Source organism: Macrobrachium nipponense, chromosome 5, assembly GCF_015104395.2.
Source record: "Macrobrachium nipponense isolate FS-2020 chromosome 5, ASM1510439v2, whole genome shotgun sequence".
Classification (NCBI taxonomy): Eukaryota; Metazoa; Arthropoda; class Malacostraca; order Decapoda; family Palaemonidae; genus Macrobrachium; species Macrobrachium nipponense.
In genome coordinates this window covers 72,002,949-72,018,929 of record NC_061107.1, presented here as the reverse complement: position 1 = coordinate 72,018,929, position 15,981 = coordinate 72,002,949, and the positions used below count along the sequence as shown (strand labels likewise).

The window sequence follows — 15,981 nt, the reverse complement described above, 5'->3', positions numbered from 1 at the left end:
CTTGCTGGAGCTTCGAGCTTGGAAGAGTCTCTAGGCTGTCTGACGATGTCCACATCGGACACTCTTATATCTGTCCGATTTGTTCGCCTCTGGCGCATTTGCGCCAGGTTGGAGGCCCGCTCCTTCTCAGTATCCGACCATGACAGAGTTCCTTGGAACTGTCCGCCTCTGGCGTTTTTCGCCTGTATTGGCATTTGGCGCTTGGCTGGCGCTACATTGTCCGAGAGTCCTGAACAACCACATAGTTTATCAGGAGACTGGAGAAGGGTGGAAGAGAAATTCTTCCCCTTTGAGCTTTTGGCCCCTGGCAAGGGGAGGTGATTTTAGTCAGCTACACCCAGTAGACGACAGGATATCTAACAACACGAGAGAGAAGAGTCTTCCTCCGAGGAGGATCCTTCATGAACACTTCTTTTGCTAACGAGATCTCTTCTTACATGTTGATGAGGTTCCTCGTTGCAGAATCTTCCCTATCCTTGCCCGAAGGAAGGGAGGAGTTCTGGAAGTCGAAGGAGACTCTGAGCTGAAATTGGGCGGAACCCTGATTTCTAGCTCTTATTGTATCCTTCTGAATACCTTCTGGGAAGCATTTTGAGCCCTCATCGCACCCCGCCCGAAGACTCTGTAGGCAAAGTTTAACCATCTCTTCTTCTGTAGATGAAAATGATATTGTTAAGATACAATAAAGTTTTGTACATACTTACCTGGCAGATATATACTTAGCTAGAGACGGTCGTCCCGACAGAATTTCAAAACTCGTCGGCACACGCGACAGGTAGGTCAGGTGATCCACCATTCCCCCCCCGCCGCTGGGTGGCGGGGTCTGGAACTATTCCCGTTTTCTAAGCCATAATTTCTCTTACACCTGTCTCCTGAGGGGAGGCTGGGTGGGCCATTAATCGTATATATCTGCCAGGTAGTATGTACAAAACTTTATTGTATCTTAACAATATCATTTTTGTACAAGTAACTTACCCAGCAGATATATACTTAGCTGATTGGCACCCTTGGTGGCGGGCAAGAGACAGCTAAAAACAAATAATACTTAAACTAAATACATTAAAAAACAGGGAAAAAACAACCTATGTTCTTGGATAACATAATCCATAGTTCCTACCTTATGGGCTGAAGACTTCATGACTACTGTCGATGAGTCTGCTTGCCTCAAGAGTTTCAACGAGGAATGAACCTATGGTTGAATAACTCTTTGGATCGTGTCAATGGGGGCTAGCGCCCTTACGCGACAGAGCCTATACTGGATCGTACCAATGGGGGCTGACCCACTTACATGGTAGAGCCTTGACCTTTTGTCATATCAATGGAGACTCGCCCTCTTACATGACAGAGTTAAGGTTATTAAACAAATCACAAAGAGCACTGAAGCCAATCCCGATCACCTGAACCATGTTAGTCTTGTTACAATCTATGAATTGTAAGAGGGTCCCTATTCCCTCTGACAATTAACCAATAAAAACAACCACCAATAAACAGTAATTTAGCCTTAAACTAAATAGGAAGGATTAGCCTCAGCCCCTTCTCCCAGCACTGAATTCGCCGAAACATACGCTCCCAGAGCAAAGCACTTTTCGTACAAAATTTTTACTCTCTTAGGTAATTCGAGGCGAACACCCGAATTACATCTCCAAAATGTCGACTCAATAAGAGCCTGAAGCGACCATGTTTTGTGAAAAGCCATCGACGTAGCTATGGCTCTCACTTCATGAGCTCTCACTCTGAGAACCTTGAAATGCTCTTCTTCGCATTTAAGGTGAGCTTCCCTTATAACATCTTTTATGAAGAATGTAAGGGCGTTCTTAGAAATCGCTCTTTTCGGATCTCTTACAGAGCACCAAAGACTTTCTTCTGTACCTTTCAGCAACTTCTTCTTCTCCAGGTAGAACTTTAGTGCCCTGACTGGACACAAAGTCCTTTCTAGTTTCTCTCCCTGTTAATGAAGATATTCCTTTTATCTCAAAACTTCTTGGCCAAGGCTTGAGGGATTTTCATTTTTCGCTAGAAAAAATGGTTGAAAGGAGCAAACCGCTGAATCTTTCTTAAACCCCACTTTACCTTCCAAAGCTTGCAAACTCGCTCACTCTCTTGGCTGTTGCTAACGCAAAAAGGAATAAAGACTTCTTGTTAAGTCCCTAAACGAAGCTGCGTGAGACGGTACGAATTTTTCCGACATTAGGAACTTTGAGGACCACATCCAAGTTCCAGCTAGGCTTCTTGATTACATGTTCTTTCGTGGTCTCAAAAGACCATTATAAGTCATGAAGATCTTATTGTTTGTCAGATCTATTCCTCTATGTCGAAAAACTGAGGCCAGCATACTTCTGTAACCCTTCACTGTTGAAACTGCCAGGTTACAGTCTTTTCTCAAATATAGGAGAAAATCTGCGATTTCAGTTACGAGGTACTGGAGGAGGATATTTTCTTTTCCCTACACCATCTTCTAAACAACTCCCACTTCGACTGATATCTTTAGAAGTGGAGACTCTTCTGGCTCTTGCAATAGCCTTCGCCCACTTCTCGTGAAAAGCCCCTTGCTCTGACAATCCTTCGACAGTCTGAAGGCGGTCAGACTTAGAGCGGGGAGGAGGTTTTTGTGAAACCTGTCGAAGTGGGGTTGTTTGAGAGATCGTTCCTTAGTGGAAGCGATCTTGGAAAATCCACTAACCACTCCAGCACCTCTGTGAACCAATCGAGAGCCGGCCAAAAGGGAGCGATGAGGGTCATTCTTGTTCCTTCCGAGCAAAGCGAACTTCCTCAACACTTCTCCTACTATCTTGAAAGGAGGGAAGGCGTACGCGTCCAAGCCCGTCCAATCTAGCAGAAAGCTGTCTACTGCTACTGCTTGAGGATCCGAGATCGGGGAGCAATAGGTTTCCAATCTGTGGTTCTTGTTGGTCGCGAACAGGTCTATATTGGGCCTTCCCCACAGATGCCACAGTTGTTGGCAAATCTGAGGATTGAGAGTCCATTCCGTGGGTAGGACTTGATCTTTTCTGCTTAACAGATCTGCCCGGGAACATTTTTCTCTCCCTGTACAAACCTTGTGAGGAGAGAGATCTTCCTTTCCTGTCCCAAATCAGGCAGATCCTTTGCTGATTCGTACAGGGAAAAGGAATGCGTCCCCCCTTGCTTCTTTTATATAAGCGAGGGCTGTGTGTGTCCGAGTGAATCTGAATCCCCAGACCTGAGACCTGTTCCTCGAAATGAACCAAAGCTAGATGAATGGCTGTTAGCTCTTTCTTGTTGATGTGCCAGGACACTTGTTCTCCTTCCCAAATGCCTGACACTTCTTGCGAACCTAGGGTCGCTCCCCCCACCCTGAATCTGAGGCGTCTGCAAACAACGCTAGGCGCGGGTTCTGTAAGCGAAGGGAGATTCCTTTGCTTAGTTTCTGTGGATCTAACCACCAACGGATATTCTCCTTGATCCGTTTCGAGATTGGAAAAGTCTTCTCCCAGATTGTTGACTTCCAATCCCACTTCTCCTTCAGAAAAAATTGAAGGGGTCCGTAGGTGAAGTCTTCCTAAGGAAACGAACTGTTCCATCGAGGAGAGGGTCCCCAGCAAGCTCATCCATTCCCTCGCGGAACAATGTTCTTTCCTTAAGAAGACTGACACCTTTTCTAGGCAGCGTTCTCTCCTTTCCTGCGAAGGATACGCTAGAAAATCCCGAGAATCCATCTGAATCCCCAGATAGACATACTTTGCTGGGAGTCAGCATGGATTTCTCGTGATTTACTAAAAGTCCTAAGGACTTTGTCAACTTTAGAGTCACTAAAAGGTCCTCCAGACTTTTTTCTCCGATTGGGGCTCTTATTAGCCAATCGTCCAGATATAACGAGATCCTGATCCCTTCCAGATGTAGCCAATAAGCTACATTCTTCATGATGTCCGTAAAGACTTGAGGGCAGTCGAAAGTCCGAAGCACATCGCTCGGAACTGGAACACTTTCCCTTGGAACATGAACCTCAGATATTTCCTTGCTGCCGGATGAATTGGCACATGGAAATACGCATCCTGAAGGTCCAGGGACACCATCCAGTCCCTGGACGAAGAGCAGATAGAACAGAGGAAGACGTCTCCATTGAAAATTTCTTCTTCAAGACAAAGAAATTCAGGGCACTGACGTCTAGAACTGGTCTCCATCCCCCCGATGCTTTCGGTACCAGGAATAGCCGATTGTAGAATCCTGGGGACTGGAGATCTTGAACCAGTTCTACCGCTTCCTTGGACATCATCTGTTTCCACTGCTTGCAACATAGCAAGCTTTCGGACCGGATCCGAGTATCTGGCGGTTTAACTCCCTTGGAGTTGTCGTCAAGGGAGGATTTTCCCTGAAGGGGATCAAGTATCCTTTTTTCAGGATAGAGAGGGACCAGGAGTCCGCTCCCTTCTGCGCCCAGACTTTGGCAAAGTGGAGTAGCCTGGCGCCTACTTTCGTCTGGAGGACTTGCTGTTCATCTAGACTTCCCGAAGGACCTTCTAGATGGTCTACTCTTTCTCTCTGGTCTTCGACCTCTAAGAGGGGCTCTAGAAGAGGAGGCCCCTCGAAAGGGCTGAACAAAAGAGGGTCTCTCTTTCTTCTCTATCGGCACTGCCGCCTAAACTTCTTGGCTGAGTGCGTGAGTAGATCTTGAGTTGCCTTCTCCGTAAGAGATTTCGAAACCTCTCTAACCGTTCTCTTGTGGAAAAAGGTGCGGGGATAAAGGAGCAAAAAAAAGAAGAGATGTCCTTTGCAAGGGTGATACTGCTCTTGCTAAGAAAGAGCTAAAGACAGATCTCTTCTTCAAAACTCCCGTCCCAAAAAGAGAGGCAATTCTTCCAGAACCGTCCATGACCGCTCTGTCCAGGCAAGAAGCCAGGACGCTTGAAAAGTTCCTCCATGGAAACAAGTCCGTGTCCACTGAGCTCTCTTCGCTAATGCTCCTAACGCCCAGTCCATAAAGTTGAAGACTTCAAGGGTTTTAAAGAGGCCCTTTAGAAGGTGGTCCAGCTCACACATGCCCCAAGTCGCCTTAGCAGACAGCAATGACTTCCTCCTAGCAGAGTCCACTAAGGAAGCAAAATCCGCATCCGCGGAAGAAGGCAGGCCTAACCCCATCGGCTCTTTGGTCTCGTACCACCTCCCTGGTTTGCCTGTTAACTTGGAAGGAGGGCAGGAAAAACTGTCTTGCCCGCTTCCCTTCTGGAAGTCAACCACTCTGAAAAAGTTTTCAATGCCTTTTTCATACAAAGAGCGGGACGCATCTTAACGAAGGAAGACGATTTGAGAGCTTTAGTGCTGGACATCAACGATCCTGGTGAAGGAGGGTCCCGCAGGATGAAGGGAGTCTCCGAACTCCTTTAGCAGCAAAAGAGAAAGTCTCTTGTAGTCCGAAACTGCTACATCTACAGGCTCTTCGTCTTCCGATACCTGGTCCAACTGATCTACAGAAGGAGATCGTTTTGGAGTGATCTGGCTCTTCCCCGGGTTGGGAGAAGAACTCCTTTCCCGAGAAGGGGAGTGCGAACATTAGCACTCCTATACGAAGAGTGAGGCTCCTGTCTGTCCGGCCACACTCTTGTTGCCTACTAGACTCTTGTTGTCTAGGTTCGTCGGGTTCGTGGCGCTTGCTAGGCTCCTGGCGTCCTGATTCAGGGCGCTTGAAAAGATCCCCGCGTCCTGATTCCTGACGCTTAACAGGCTCTTGGCGCCCTAACACTTGACGCCTAACGTAATCCTGGCGTCCTGTTTTCTGGCGCCCTAACTCCTGGCGCCCTGACTCCTGACGCCCTGACTCCTGGCGCCCTGAGCTCCTGGCGCCCTGACTCCTGGCGCCCTGACTCCTGGCGGCGCCCCTGACTCCTGCGCCCTGACTCCTGGCGTCCTGGCTCCTAGGCGTCCTGATTCCTGCCTTCTAGCAGAATCCTGACGTCCTGAATCCAGCGTTCTAAGAGGCTCTTGACGTGTCCTTTCTTTCGTCTTGCTGCCTCTTTGCGCCTGTCTGGCTCCTGGTCCTGAAGACCCAAGGGATCCTGATACCTAAATCGGTTTTTCGGTTCCTTGTAGCTAAACCGCTCGAGACTTCTGCTCGATGCGCTGTGTCCTAAGAGGGCGCTTCGGGAAGCCAGCCTATAGGGCGAAAGGGCTCTTCTCTCAGGAGAACAACTCCTATCCGACGAGTCCCTTGCGAAGGCGATAAACGCCCTGGAGAATCGGGAGAGTTCTCTCCTATACGAAGAAGGACGCTTAGAGGAAAACTCTTCACAGGGAGCGAGAACATCCTTCCTCCTTGTAGAGTCCGTTCGCAAAAGAGCCTACGAGCGACGCTAACTGCTCTTCAGCAGATTAACCAAAAACTTCTGGTCGGATCCTGAAGAGCAGGCTCCTCTTGTCTAGTCCTCTTAGGTCCCGAAGGCCAATCCTCGGGAAAACGCTCTGGGCTGGAGTCAGCAGCGTCTCCTTTAGGCGCCTTCCAGGCTCTCTTCAAAAGGGCGCGAACGGGAGGCCGAACTCCATCCCTCCGTTTAGGATAGGAAGAGTCTCCGTGAGGCCGAAAAACACTCCTTTAGGACGCCTTTTTCTCTGCGGCAATCCGAGGCAGCCTGGGACTTAACAACAGGATCTGCCGAAGGGACGCCTGACCGTTGGGGATGTTCTGCATCCTCCCTGCGGCTTTCGACATTCCTCCTCCCCTGGTCCTGGGAGTTTGGAAAGAGGTCTAGGCCTAGGAGCAATGAGGAACCGGTCAGACGCCCCCTCCTGCACTGGGGACACTGCACAAGTCACTACACCACTCTTACCTTGGTTTAGAGCTCGTAGCTGAGCTTGAAGTTTCTTAATAGAAGCTTTTACATTTTCCCTCTCTGATGAAGAATCTTTGGATTCAGAACAGGGAGAAGCAGCTGAGGACTAAGGGAAAATTGTTAGAAGGAGAGTTAATTTCTTGTTCTAAGGAGCAAGATCTACTAGATGACCTAGCTGAAGCCTTCCTCACTCTATCTCTCTCAAGCTTCCTAACATATGATGATAATTCCTTCCATTCAGCTCCGTAGGTTTCTCGCATTCCACACAGGTGTTAATAAAAGAACATTCATTCTCCCTGCATTTAGCGCAAATTACTATGCGGATCTAATGCCGATTTAGGCAGCCTAACCTTACAGTCTTCCCTACTGCAAACTCTAAACATAGGTGAAGCCTTAGCGTCAGACATCGTGAAAGAGTAGTCAAAACCAAAGTCGAAAAACAGTCCACAATAAGCGTATGCCAAGCCAGAGAAAAAACAGAATACGTCACCAAAAACCAATCCAAATTCTCGGGCAAACGAGTTTGAAATCCAAGATGGAGGAACGAACAATAGGTGTTGTCCGTTCAAACCGACAGAGAAATTATGGCTTAGAAAACGGGAATAGTTCCAGACCCCGCCACCAGCGGCGGGAGGAATGGTGGATCACCTGACCTACCTGTCGCGTGTGCCGCGAGTTTTGAAATTCTGTCGGGACGACCGAGTCTATAGCTAAGTATATATCTGCTGGGTAAAGTTACTTGTACAAAAATGTAAGTACCCTGCCTGGGCAACTAAACTTCTCTCTGAAAGCGTTGCGTCAGGAATAGAGGGATTTATTTCTTTTGCCCAGACATACTATGCTGGCAAGAACCCATTGCCGAGTCTCCATTGAATCTGATGCGAGATTCCAATGCACAAAAAATTCACTTGTCTTCTTGGTCGTTTAGGGTTAAGAGAAACAAAGAATTCCTTCATAAACTTCCTCAAAGAAGTTAGATGAGGAGCAGTTCCATTTTGTCGGAACACGGAATCTGTGGCCACACAAAAAAAAAAAATCCCATTCGAAGTACATGATATCCTACTCTTGTCGTATTGCGGTATCATATAAGATCCCGAAGATCTTAATCCTCTGTTATCTCTAATTCCCTTTGTAGAGACAGAGTATGGCTTTTACTGCGTTCTTTGATAGCAGATATATACATAGGTGATTCTTCCCTCTGAAAGTGAAGAAAAAACCTCGCTATGTGGTTCACAGAGGTATCGGAAGAGGACAGTTCCTCATTCCATCTAGCACGATCTGCAGCAATTCTATGTCTTAGCCATGACTATTGTCATTTACACCTTGAAAAAACCTCTCATTCATGTCCACTTCTGGTCAGTCTGCACGCGGACAGACTCAGAGTGGAGAGGTTTTATAGGTCTATTTATAATAGATTCTGATAGAATATCCAGATACTCTTGGAAAAGCCTTACGAAACATGCTGTGAGAAGAACGTGACTTCTGTGAATCCAACCTCTCTAAGGCCAAAATGAGGCATACATCCTCTCTTCCTTTGACGCCCAATTATCTTAATATCTGTTAAGAATTTATAACTAGGGGAAAAAAGGCTAAGTTTATTCCCCTTCTTTAAATTTAAAGATGTCTTATATTGCTACCTCTCTTGGGTTCGAGGAAAAAGAAAGCAGTCCTAAAGGAAGCCTGTTCGTCTTCTACCTTACAAAGAGATCTATGAAGAAGACTTTCCGCAGGTTCTCACAACTCTTTTCAATAAATGTTAGACATACGTTAACAGTTTTATTATCTCGATCGAGAGGTTCTCACGGACATGCAAAATCTTGCATCGAACCTCTTAAGGATCGTTACGTTCCGTGTCTGTTCCCAAATAGGTTCTCTTTTGTTAACGCGAACCGGGGCGAAAAAAGAGATTCTCGATGCTCTTTGCGATATGAGAGTCGTGGAATTGGCCTAAGTGATTAAAATAAATCATTTCATCATTCCTTGTAAGCGACCCCTTTTCGATTAAATGGGTAACGAAATCAGGAACGAATCTTGCCGTTACCGAGCCTGCTGTCCGAGAGGCTACTGGACTCTTAGGTTAATAACTCGCTAAAACGCGAAAATATCTTGGATGGTGCTTCTGGCACAATTTGCGCCAGGCTGGCGCTTCCTTCTAGTTCTTTTTAGGTTATGTGCCATAACATCTATGCCTTTATGGTACCCGACATCCTTCACATGTTAATTCCGTTCTTAGTGGGAAAAACGTTTTATATACGTAGTATAGTCCATTCAGGGAAAACAACTTCTGCCACTAAGAGAATGTTTCCCATCCGACTCACCCAACTTCTCTTGAGCAATATCCGAATTTAAAAAGGTTGTGTGCGTTTCTCGAAAGGATGAGAGAATTATATATCGCGCGCTGCCGTATTAGAATCCTTTATAATACTGTCACATTGTGGTAAACAGCATTAATCTAGGAAACCTTTGTAAGGATACTAGGAATTCTGTAGTTAACCTCGGTATGTGCATAAGACTTGACCATACCGTAGTCTTAAAGTGAATTCTCTACTACATTCATCTTCTCACTAAGCATGTACTCTAATAAGCCATGCTTTCGTAAGCATGAGAGCATTATACAATATAGAGTTTCGCTGCGTTAGAATCTTTAAAAATGTACCCTACGGTAAACAGCATTGAAATGTAATATCTTTCTTATTGAAAGCTTCTTAGCAAAAGGCAGACAATATTTTATTTATGTTTGCTTAACTATCCCCTCAATCCGAGGCTAAAACCACGATTGTAGGGGAGAACACGGTTATTCATTCATCCCGCAGGAGAGAGACATGTTACCGCCCACATGACCGACACCTACATGATACTGCGTTGGTGCCTAAGCGATAGCAGTCTCGTTAGCCGACTGGCCTTACTCTTCCAGAGTTGCCAAGCTACTCCATTTAATAAAGGAATCTTATAACATTATTATCGAACTTCAGGAAGTTCTTATAATGCATATCTAAGCGAAACAAGACTTCGATAAATCTAGAAGCTAAGTAGGTGTTGTCTTAACAATCCCTTTAAGCGTAGTCCATCCTAGGAAATTCCTGGAAGGATACTGGTAATTGAGTTGCTCAGCAAAGAAGTAACTACGGTATGTGCTTATGATTTGCCGTATCGTATTCTCATACAGCAGATACTCTACTACCTTCTTTCCCTGCCGAGGCAGATAGAGAAAGGATATTCTGGCGCCTGGATCCTTGCACCTAGCGCCTGGAATGTTCCGCGCGCCTGAATGTTCCGCGCGCTAGAAAGGAGACTCGCTCCTGGAACGTTCCGCTTGCGTGGAAGGTCCCGTGCGCCCTGACAGTTCCGAGCGCCTACTAGACCCCTTTTAGAAAGAGCCTCTTGCCCGGAAACGTTCAATGGAAGGATCGTTCTGATTGCCACTCTACTGTAAGGCTCCTTGCTCTAGCCGTCTGTTTTTCTGGCGCAATTTGCGCCAGGCTGGCGCTTCGTCTCTTTGAAGGCGCCTTGCGCCAAGAAAAATTTTCTAGAACGCGGCTCGCGTTTGGTTGTAGGAACGCGGCTCGCGCTAGTCTGTTAGCTGGAACGCGCCCTCGCTGCTGGCTATAGGAACGTACCTCACGCTAGCTTGCTGGAACGCGGCTTCATGGCAGCGGCTGGCTCTTGCTCAGTGTTCTCTTAGTTTTCAGAGAACGCGCTAGATCACTCCAAACATACATTCTTCGTCTTTTCGGATGTAAGATGAAGAGACGCACTTTTATTTTAAGGATGCCTTATCAATGGCTATCCTTGGCAGTCTGGGACGTTCTACAGAACCTGCCGAGGGGCCTGACCGGTGGGGTTCTCCCTAACCTTCCTGCGGCTGTCGACTTTCCTCCTCCACTGGGTCTGGGAGTTTGGAAGAGGTCTAGGCCTGGAAGCGCTACGGAGCCGATCAGACGCACCCTCCACTGCACTGGGAACACTATATTCACTTCTTAACCTTTTTAGAGCTCGCCTTTTGAGCTCCATCCACCATTTATCTTCAAATTTGCACATATGAATTTGTAGATTCTGTGGAGTAAGAAGGTGATGAGGATGCAACAACTACTAGAATTGTCAATACTCTAACTGCTCGTTAGTACGAGAGCTCTTAAAGCTTCTAAAGGAAGCGTATCTAGTTATATGCTTTCTGACTTCCTAAAGTAGGAAGTTAGATCTTATATTTCCTTCATCAAGTTCTAACACTTATACACGTATTAGTGAAAAAAAAAAAAAATATCAATATTTCCCTTATTGCAAAATATAAGTGTCTACCGAAAAATTCGGTAGTTTCACGTAATATATTCTTCGAAATTTCGAAGCCAAATTCATTAAAAAGTTAATAAAAGCGTATGCCAAACCAAAGACCCAGTACTTCCCTGCAAAAGACAGCCCAGAAGGTCGATGGCGATGAAAAAACGAAAATCAAGTCAGGAGGTAGCAACAACGTATGTTGACACTACCGCGACAGAGAAAATCTGGTTCTAGAACGGTCATCGTTCCTATTCCTGCCACCAGCGGCAGGGGCGGTAGATCACCTGACCTACCTGCAGCGTGTGCCGCGAAATTCGAATTTCTGTCGGGGACGACGGAGTCTATAGCTAAGTATATATCTGCTGGGTAAGTTCCATGTACAAAACTGGTTGTAATTCATATTCCTATTGTATTCGTCAAAAAACAGATAATCTCTACTAATAAATTCATTAATAACAGATTATATCTCAGAAGGCTTAGATTTTCTTTAGGCCTATAAAACATTTTGCAACATACAGGCAGCTTAAACACTGCCAAAAGCTTCAACATTCAAAGAAAACTTGTTTTAAATAATATTCCTACGTTGAAAATGTTGTTATGACTGTTGAGCAAACAATTAGGTCTACTGTCATAATGTAGCAGACGTAGTTATGTTGACCAGTCCGAGAAGCATGTAAAGTGTGCTTTCATTGATGGCAGAGCTAACCTTATCACATCGCATTTTGAACTTAGCAGCGTAAAAAAAGAAAATCAGTTTACATCACACAGATTACGAATTATACTAACGCATAAAAGGGATCATATTTGTATAACCATAAGGAAAATAGGGCTAGATGTGAATTCACAAACTTTTAGACGTATGACATTAGAAAAAAAATTATAACACTACTTGGCAACATCACGTTGAGTCTGAGAATCTGGACGATACAAAAAGAATCATGTCGCATGAGATTTGAGCACCACTGTACAGTTATAATGCATCCCTATATTTTACTCTGTGCTGTACAGTTCCATGTCAGGTTAGATGGGTGGTCACAGCTCTCAAGACCAGGCACCTTAGGACTGGTTAGGGAAGGTAAGGTTGGTATACATCTTTGTAATTAGCCTTGTAACAACTTTCTTCTTTATACACAATGTGTTTTGTGAATGATGCATAAACCATATATCTTTTTAAATGCTTTTACATAGATAAACCACATATTCTTTACAGCTTTTACCGACATAAACCATGTCCGTATCTTTTTACTGCTTTTACACACTTAACTAAATTGTATTTTTCTCGCTACTTTACATATAAACATAAACCATGAATTCCTGCCCTAAAACACTAGTTTTCCCACTGGGGTTTCCTCAAAAGGTTTAATCTAAGTAACAGTGCTCGCTTGTATTTTCTTGGGAAATTGCAGTTTCCTATATTTTGGTTGCTTATAAGCAATTTGACGGTAGTTTTCTGGGGTCAGCTGTAATTAACCTATAATTTACCTTTGAACTCTATCCTACGGTAAGGGGGACCCATTGGGAATGCGGGGTTTTGGGTGGGGTACACCACTGGGAGAATTATGCCGTACAACTCTATCCTATGGTAAGGGGGACCAATGGGAAAGCAGGGTTATGGGTGGGGTGAATCACTTGGGAGAAGGTGGGAGGTTTTCCCATGTTATTGTGTTATATCCTCTTATCTATGACATGCGAAATACAAGCGGAAATAAGCAATGAATAAACCAAGAATGTAGCCATTTCACAGGCAAAATCCACCTACTACTATACTACCATTACGATGCCGAATGCTACTGCGCATGCACCATGTTACAGGGGAGCTTTTGGTTCAGACACCAACTCCCAAGTGAGGGAAATGGTGGGGGGATTTTGGGGGGATGTATTTAGACAATCATGTTGCAATATTAACCCTACATCGTAATAGGACCGAGAGAAGAATTTGGGGGGATTCCCACACTAAGTTACATAGCCTAGGTATATTACTTTTCCTCATTTGTTTTACATATACGTGAGTGTTATATTATTTCAAGCTTTTATTTCTATTCCATTTCTCATAGTATTTGCTTAATATGTGCATTGACATGTTCTCACTTCATAATTTTGTCCTACCTATATAGGTATCTTGCAATACTACCTTAAAATTGAGGGCAGGCCCCTGAAAAATGCCTAGGGGAGGGACCAGAAGATAGTTTTAGGGCGTTTCAATATCATTCTGTTAGTGAAGTCAAATTGGAGGTTGTTTTGGGAGGGATTTCATACATGATTTGTACAGAAGTAGGGTAAACAACCGAGTGGACTTGCTGCGGCAACCTTAATTGTGTTTGGGCCCACCTAAAGAAAAAGTACTTTAATATGCGTACTGACACTGGAAATGGGCACCAGTCACAAGTCTCATGTCTCTAGGTGTTGCTCCCACAACCCGTGACTGGTGCCCATCTCCGGTGTCCGAACGTGTTTAAGTACCAAGTACTTTTTCTGAAGGTGGGTCCATGTTGGTTAGGGTGGCCCAGCTAGTCCACTCGGTTGTTTACCCTATCCAACTCCTTTCTCTTTCCATTAGGGTAAACAACCGCGGACGATCCATCGTCATCGCGCTGGCCAGGCCTTATTCACTCGATATTTAATTGGTGAAACAAGAATACAATTACAACTTTAAGCAAACCATTCAAAAGATTGAAGTTTCATCAACATATTGTGATATATGAAAGCACCACACAAACTAAAATAAGCATGTGAGCTCTTCGTAAAATATGTTTTCAAGGCAATTTTGAAATCCAATATGGCAGCAATTGTGTGGCTGGCTGGTCTAACCACAGACTATCCACCATCTTTCCCAGCCTTCCCAGCACTCATTTGAACAATGTTAGCGTATGTATGCAACGTTTATTTATCTTACTCAAGATTGCAGTTGTAATCAGCACAATAAAACATTTTGTTGCCTATATTAGTGAAAGTATGAAACTTGTTACTCCCGGGGTCATGGTTTGAACCGAATTCATTTTTTACCTTGTAAACAGCCGGTGGTTTTATCCTTACTGCCATCACAACTGAAACTCCACAGTGCTCATTTGATGGATTAATTTATTAACATTTTGGTCTTAATTCACTCCACATTGCACTTGAACCATGTTGCTATTCCTGGTTCCAAAGCACTCACTCCGCAAACACAGTTACGAGCAGGAGACGACTACACACTTTATGAGGTGCAAAGCTTTATTCCCTTAATTGTTTGCTTTACTCATTATTTAGTTTAACTAACTTCAAAATGTTTATTTAATTTATGTCTACTATCCCTTTTTTGCAACAAAATTAACCCTGAAAAATTACAGATATTTCTGAAGTACGAGCAGATGACGGCAAAAAGACTCCTCGTTGCCAATCTAGTGGAGCTTCACACATACGCCGATGCATTTACAAACTGTTTCCATGAATTCTAGTTGTCATAGTATTGCAGTAATGATAAAATTGCTGTAATATGTATATATACTACAAATAGATACGCTAATTTCACTTATTTCCCCGGTTTTATGTAAATCTTATACCCAGTTTGGAGGATAAACACATACCTACCAATTGACAACACTGATAAACAATTGAAGAGTGCAAAACGCTGCAAAAGAATGCTGTAGTCCCCTTGAACAAGTATGAATAAGTGCTGGTTAGAGGTCGGGGTTATGACTGTTGTGATGAAAGTGCCCCAGCGTCTATGGGAAATGGGAAGTTTGTTGACACAAGCGACTCCGCAAACATCGAGATGGCGTCAATCTTCGAAATAGGTACTAGGTATTTGGAGTTGTAAGTAAAAACTTCGAAAGCGTTTTGGGGTTGTGGGCACTGTGTTGGCACCCTTTTCATTACCCTCTGTTTAAATCTTAAAATATGGCCTTAATTTCTGACTTTGGAGAATACTTACTTCGAAAGGAGAGTAGAGGTGAAGAGCTCCTGTTACCACCACCAACAACTCATGACTGATGACCATCTCCGGTGTCAGGACGTGTTAAAAGTACTTTTTCGAAAGGTGGCCAAAACCTCAGTAGTCGGTGAGTTGGCCAGTCCACTCGGTTGTTTACCCTATTCATGTCTATTTTCATTTCATCATTTTACAACACATTGCTCACCCATAATTCTTTGTTAAAATTTTACCATATTATTAGTTTCATAGAATATTATTACTAGTATAGCCTAGCCTATACGGGGAGGGGGGAGTGGTGCACCAAAAACTATGGTCACTAAGTAGGCTAATCCATTACACAGGGTATCCTAGCTAAGCAATGTACAAAAATATATGGTTTTTGGATTCGGTGCAATATTAGTCAACAGGTAGTGCTACCTACCAGGTATACGAAATTATGATAGCTACTTAGTCTAGCTCAAGATAGGTACGACTGTCTGGAGATTGAGGAGACCTGAGGCAGCCATGCGAGGCAAAGAATCAACGAAAAGGTATACTTTTCAACCAGGCGAAGCCACTTTAAATCAAATGCTGTGTTAATGTCAGGAAACCATAATTCGTCGGTAACCTATCGAGATTTAGCTTAGGGTACGCTGACCCTATACTATAAGTACTTACCTATGTTTTGACTTGGCCTTATCATGCCCCACTTCCACCCTTCGAAGTATTGCACGCCCTAGACAGAATAATAGCAGTTTTAGCAAGTTCAGAATAACAAATTAACTCGAACTCCAATGACGGTACTTGCTGTCGTTAACAAAATCACAAAGGAACTTGACAGATTTAGACGGTAAACCAGACTAGAATTATACCGTACAACCTTACGTTTCGGGGGTGGGGGGTGATGTTGGGTGGGGATGGTGGGGTTTGGAGGGGAGGGTGTTGACAGCCGGAGGAGAATGTTCCTGGTGGTTACGGAACTTACGGATTTGCTTGAGATGTTGCACAAATTCTCTG

General features: G+C 44.4%; 2 protein-coding genes across 4 annotated transcripts in view; both read right to left on the bottom strand.

Moving 5' to 3' along the window:
- The window catches only part of LOC135215398 (uncharacterized), a 34,161-nt gene extending 18,287 nt beyond the window's left edge, over positions 1–15,874 (bottom strand). Inside the window, exon 1 of the mRNA XM_064249993.1 lies at positions 15,643–15,874. Coding sequence (XP_064106063.1) covers positions 15,643–15,667 — 25 coding nt within the window. The 5' untranslated portion in view covers positions 15,668–15,874. The remainder of the gene's footprint in view (positions 1–15,642) is intronic.
- The window catches only part of LOC135215399 (tetraspanin-5-like), a 154,206-nt gene that overhangs the window by 137,507 nt on the left and 718 nt on the right, over positions 1–15,981 (bottom strand). The gene's annotated exons all lie outside the window — the stretch shown is intronic.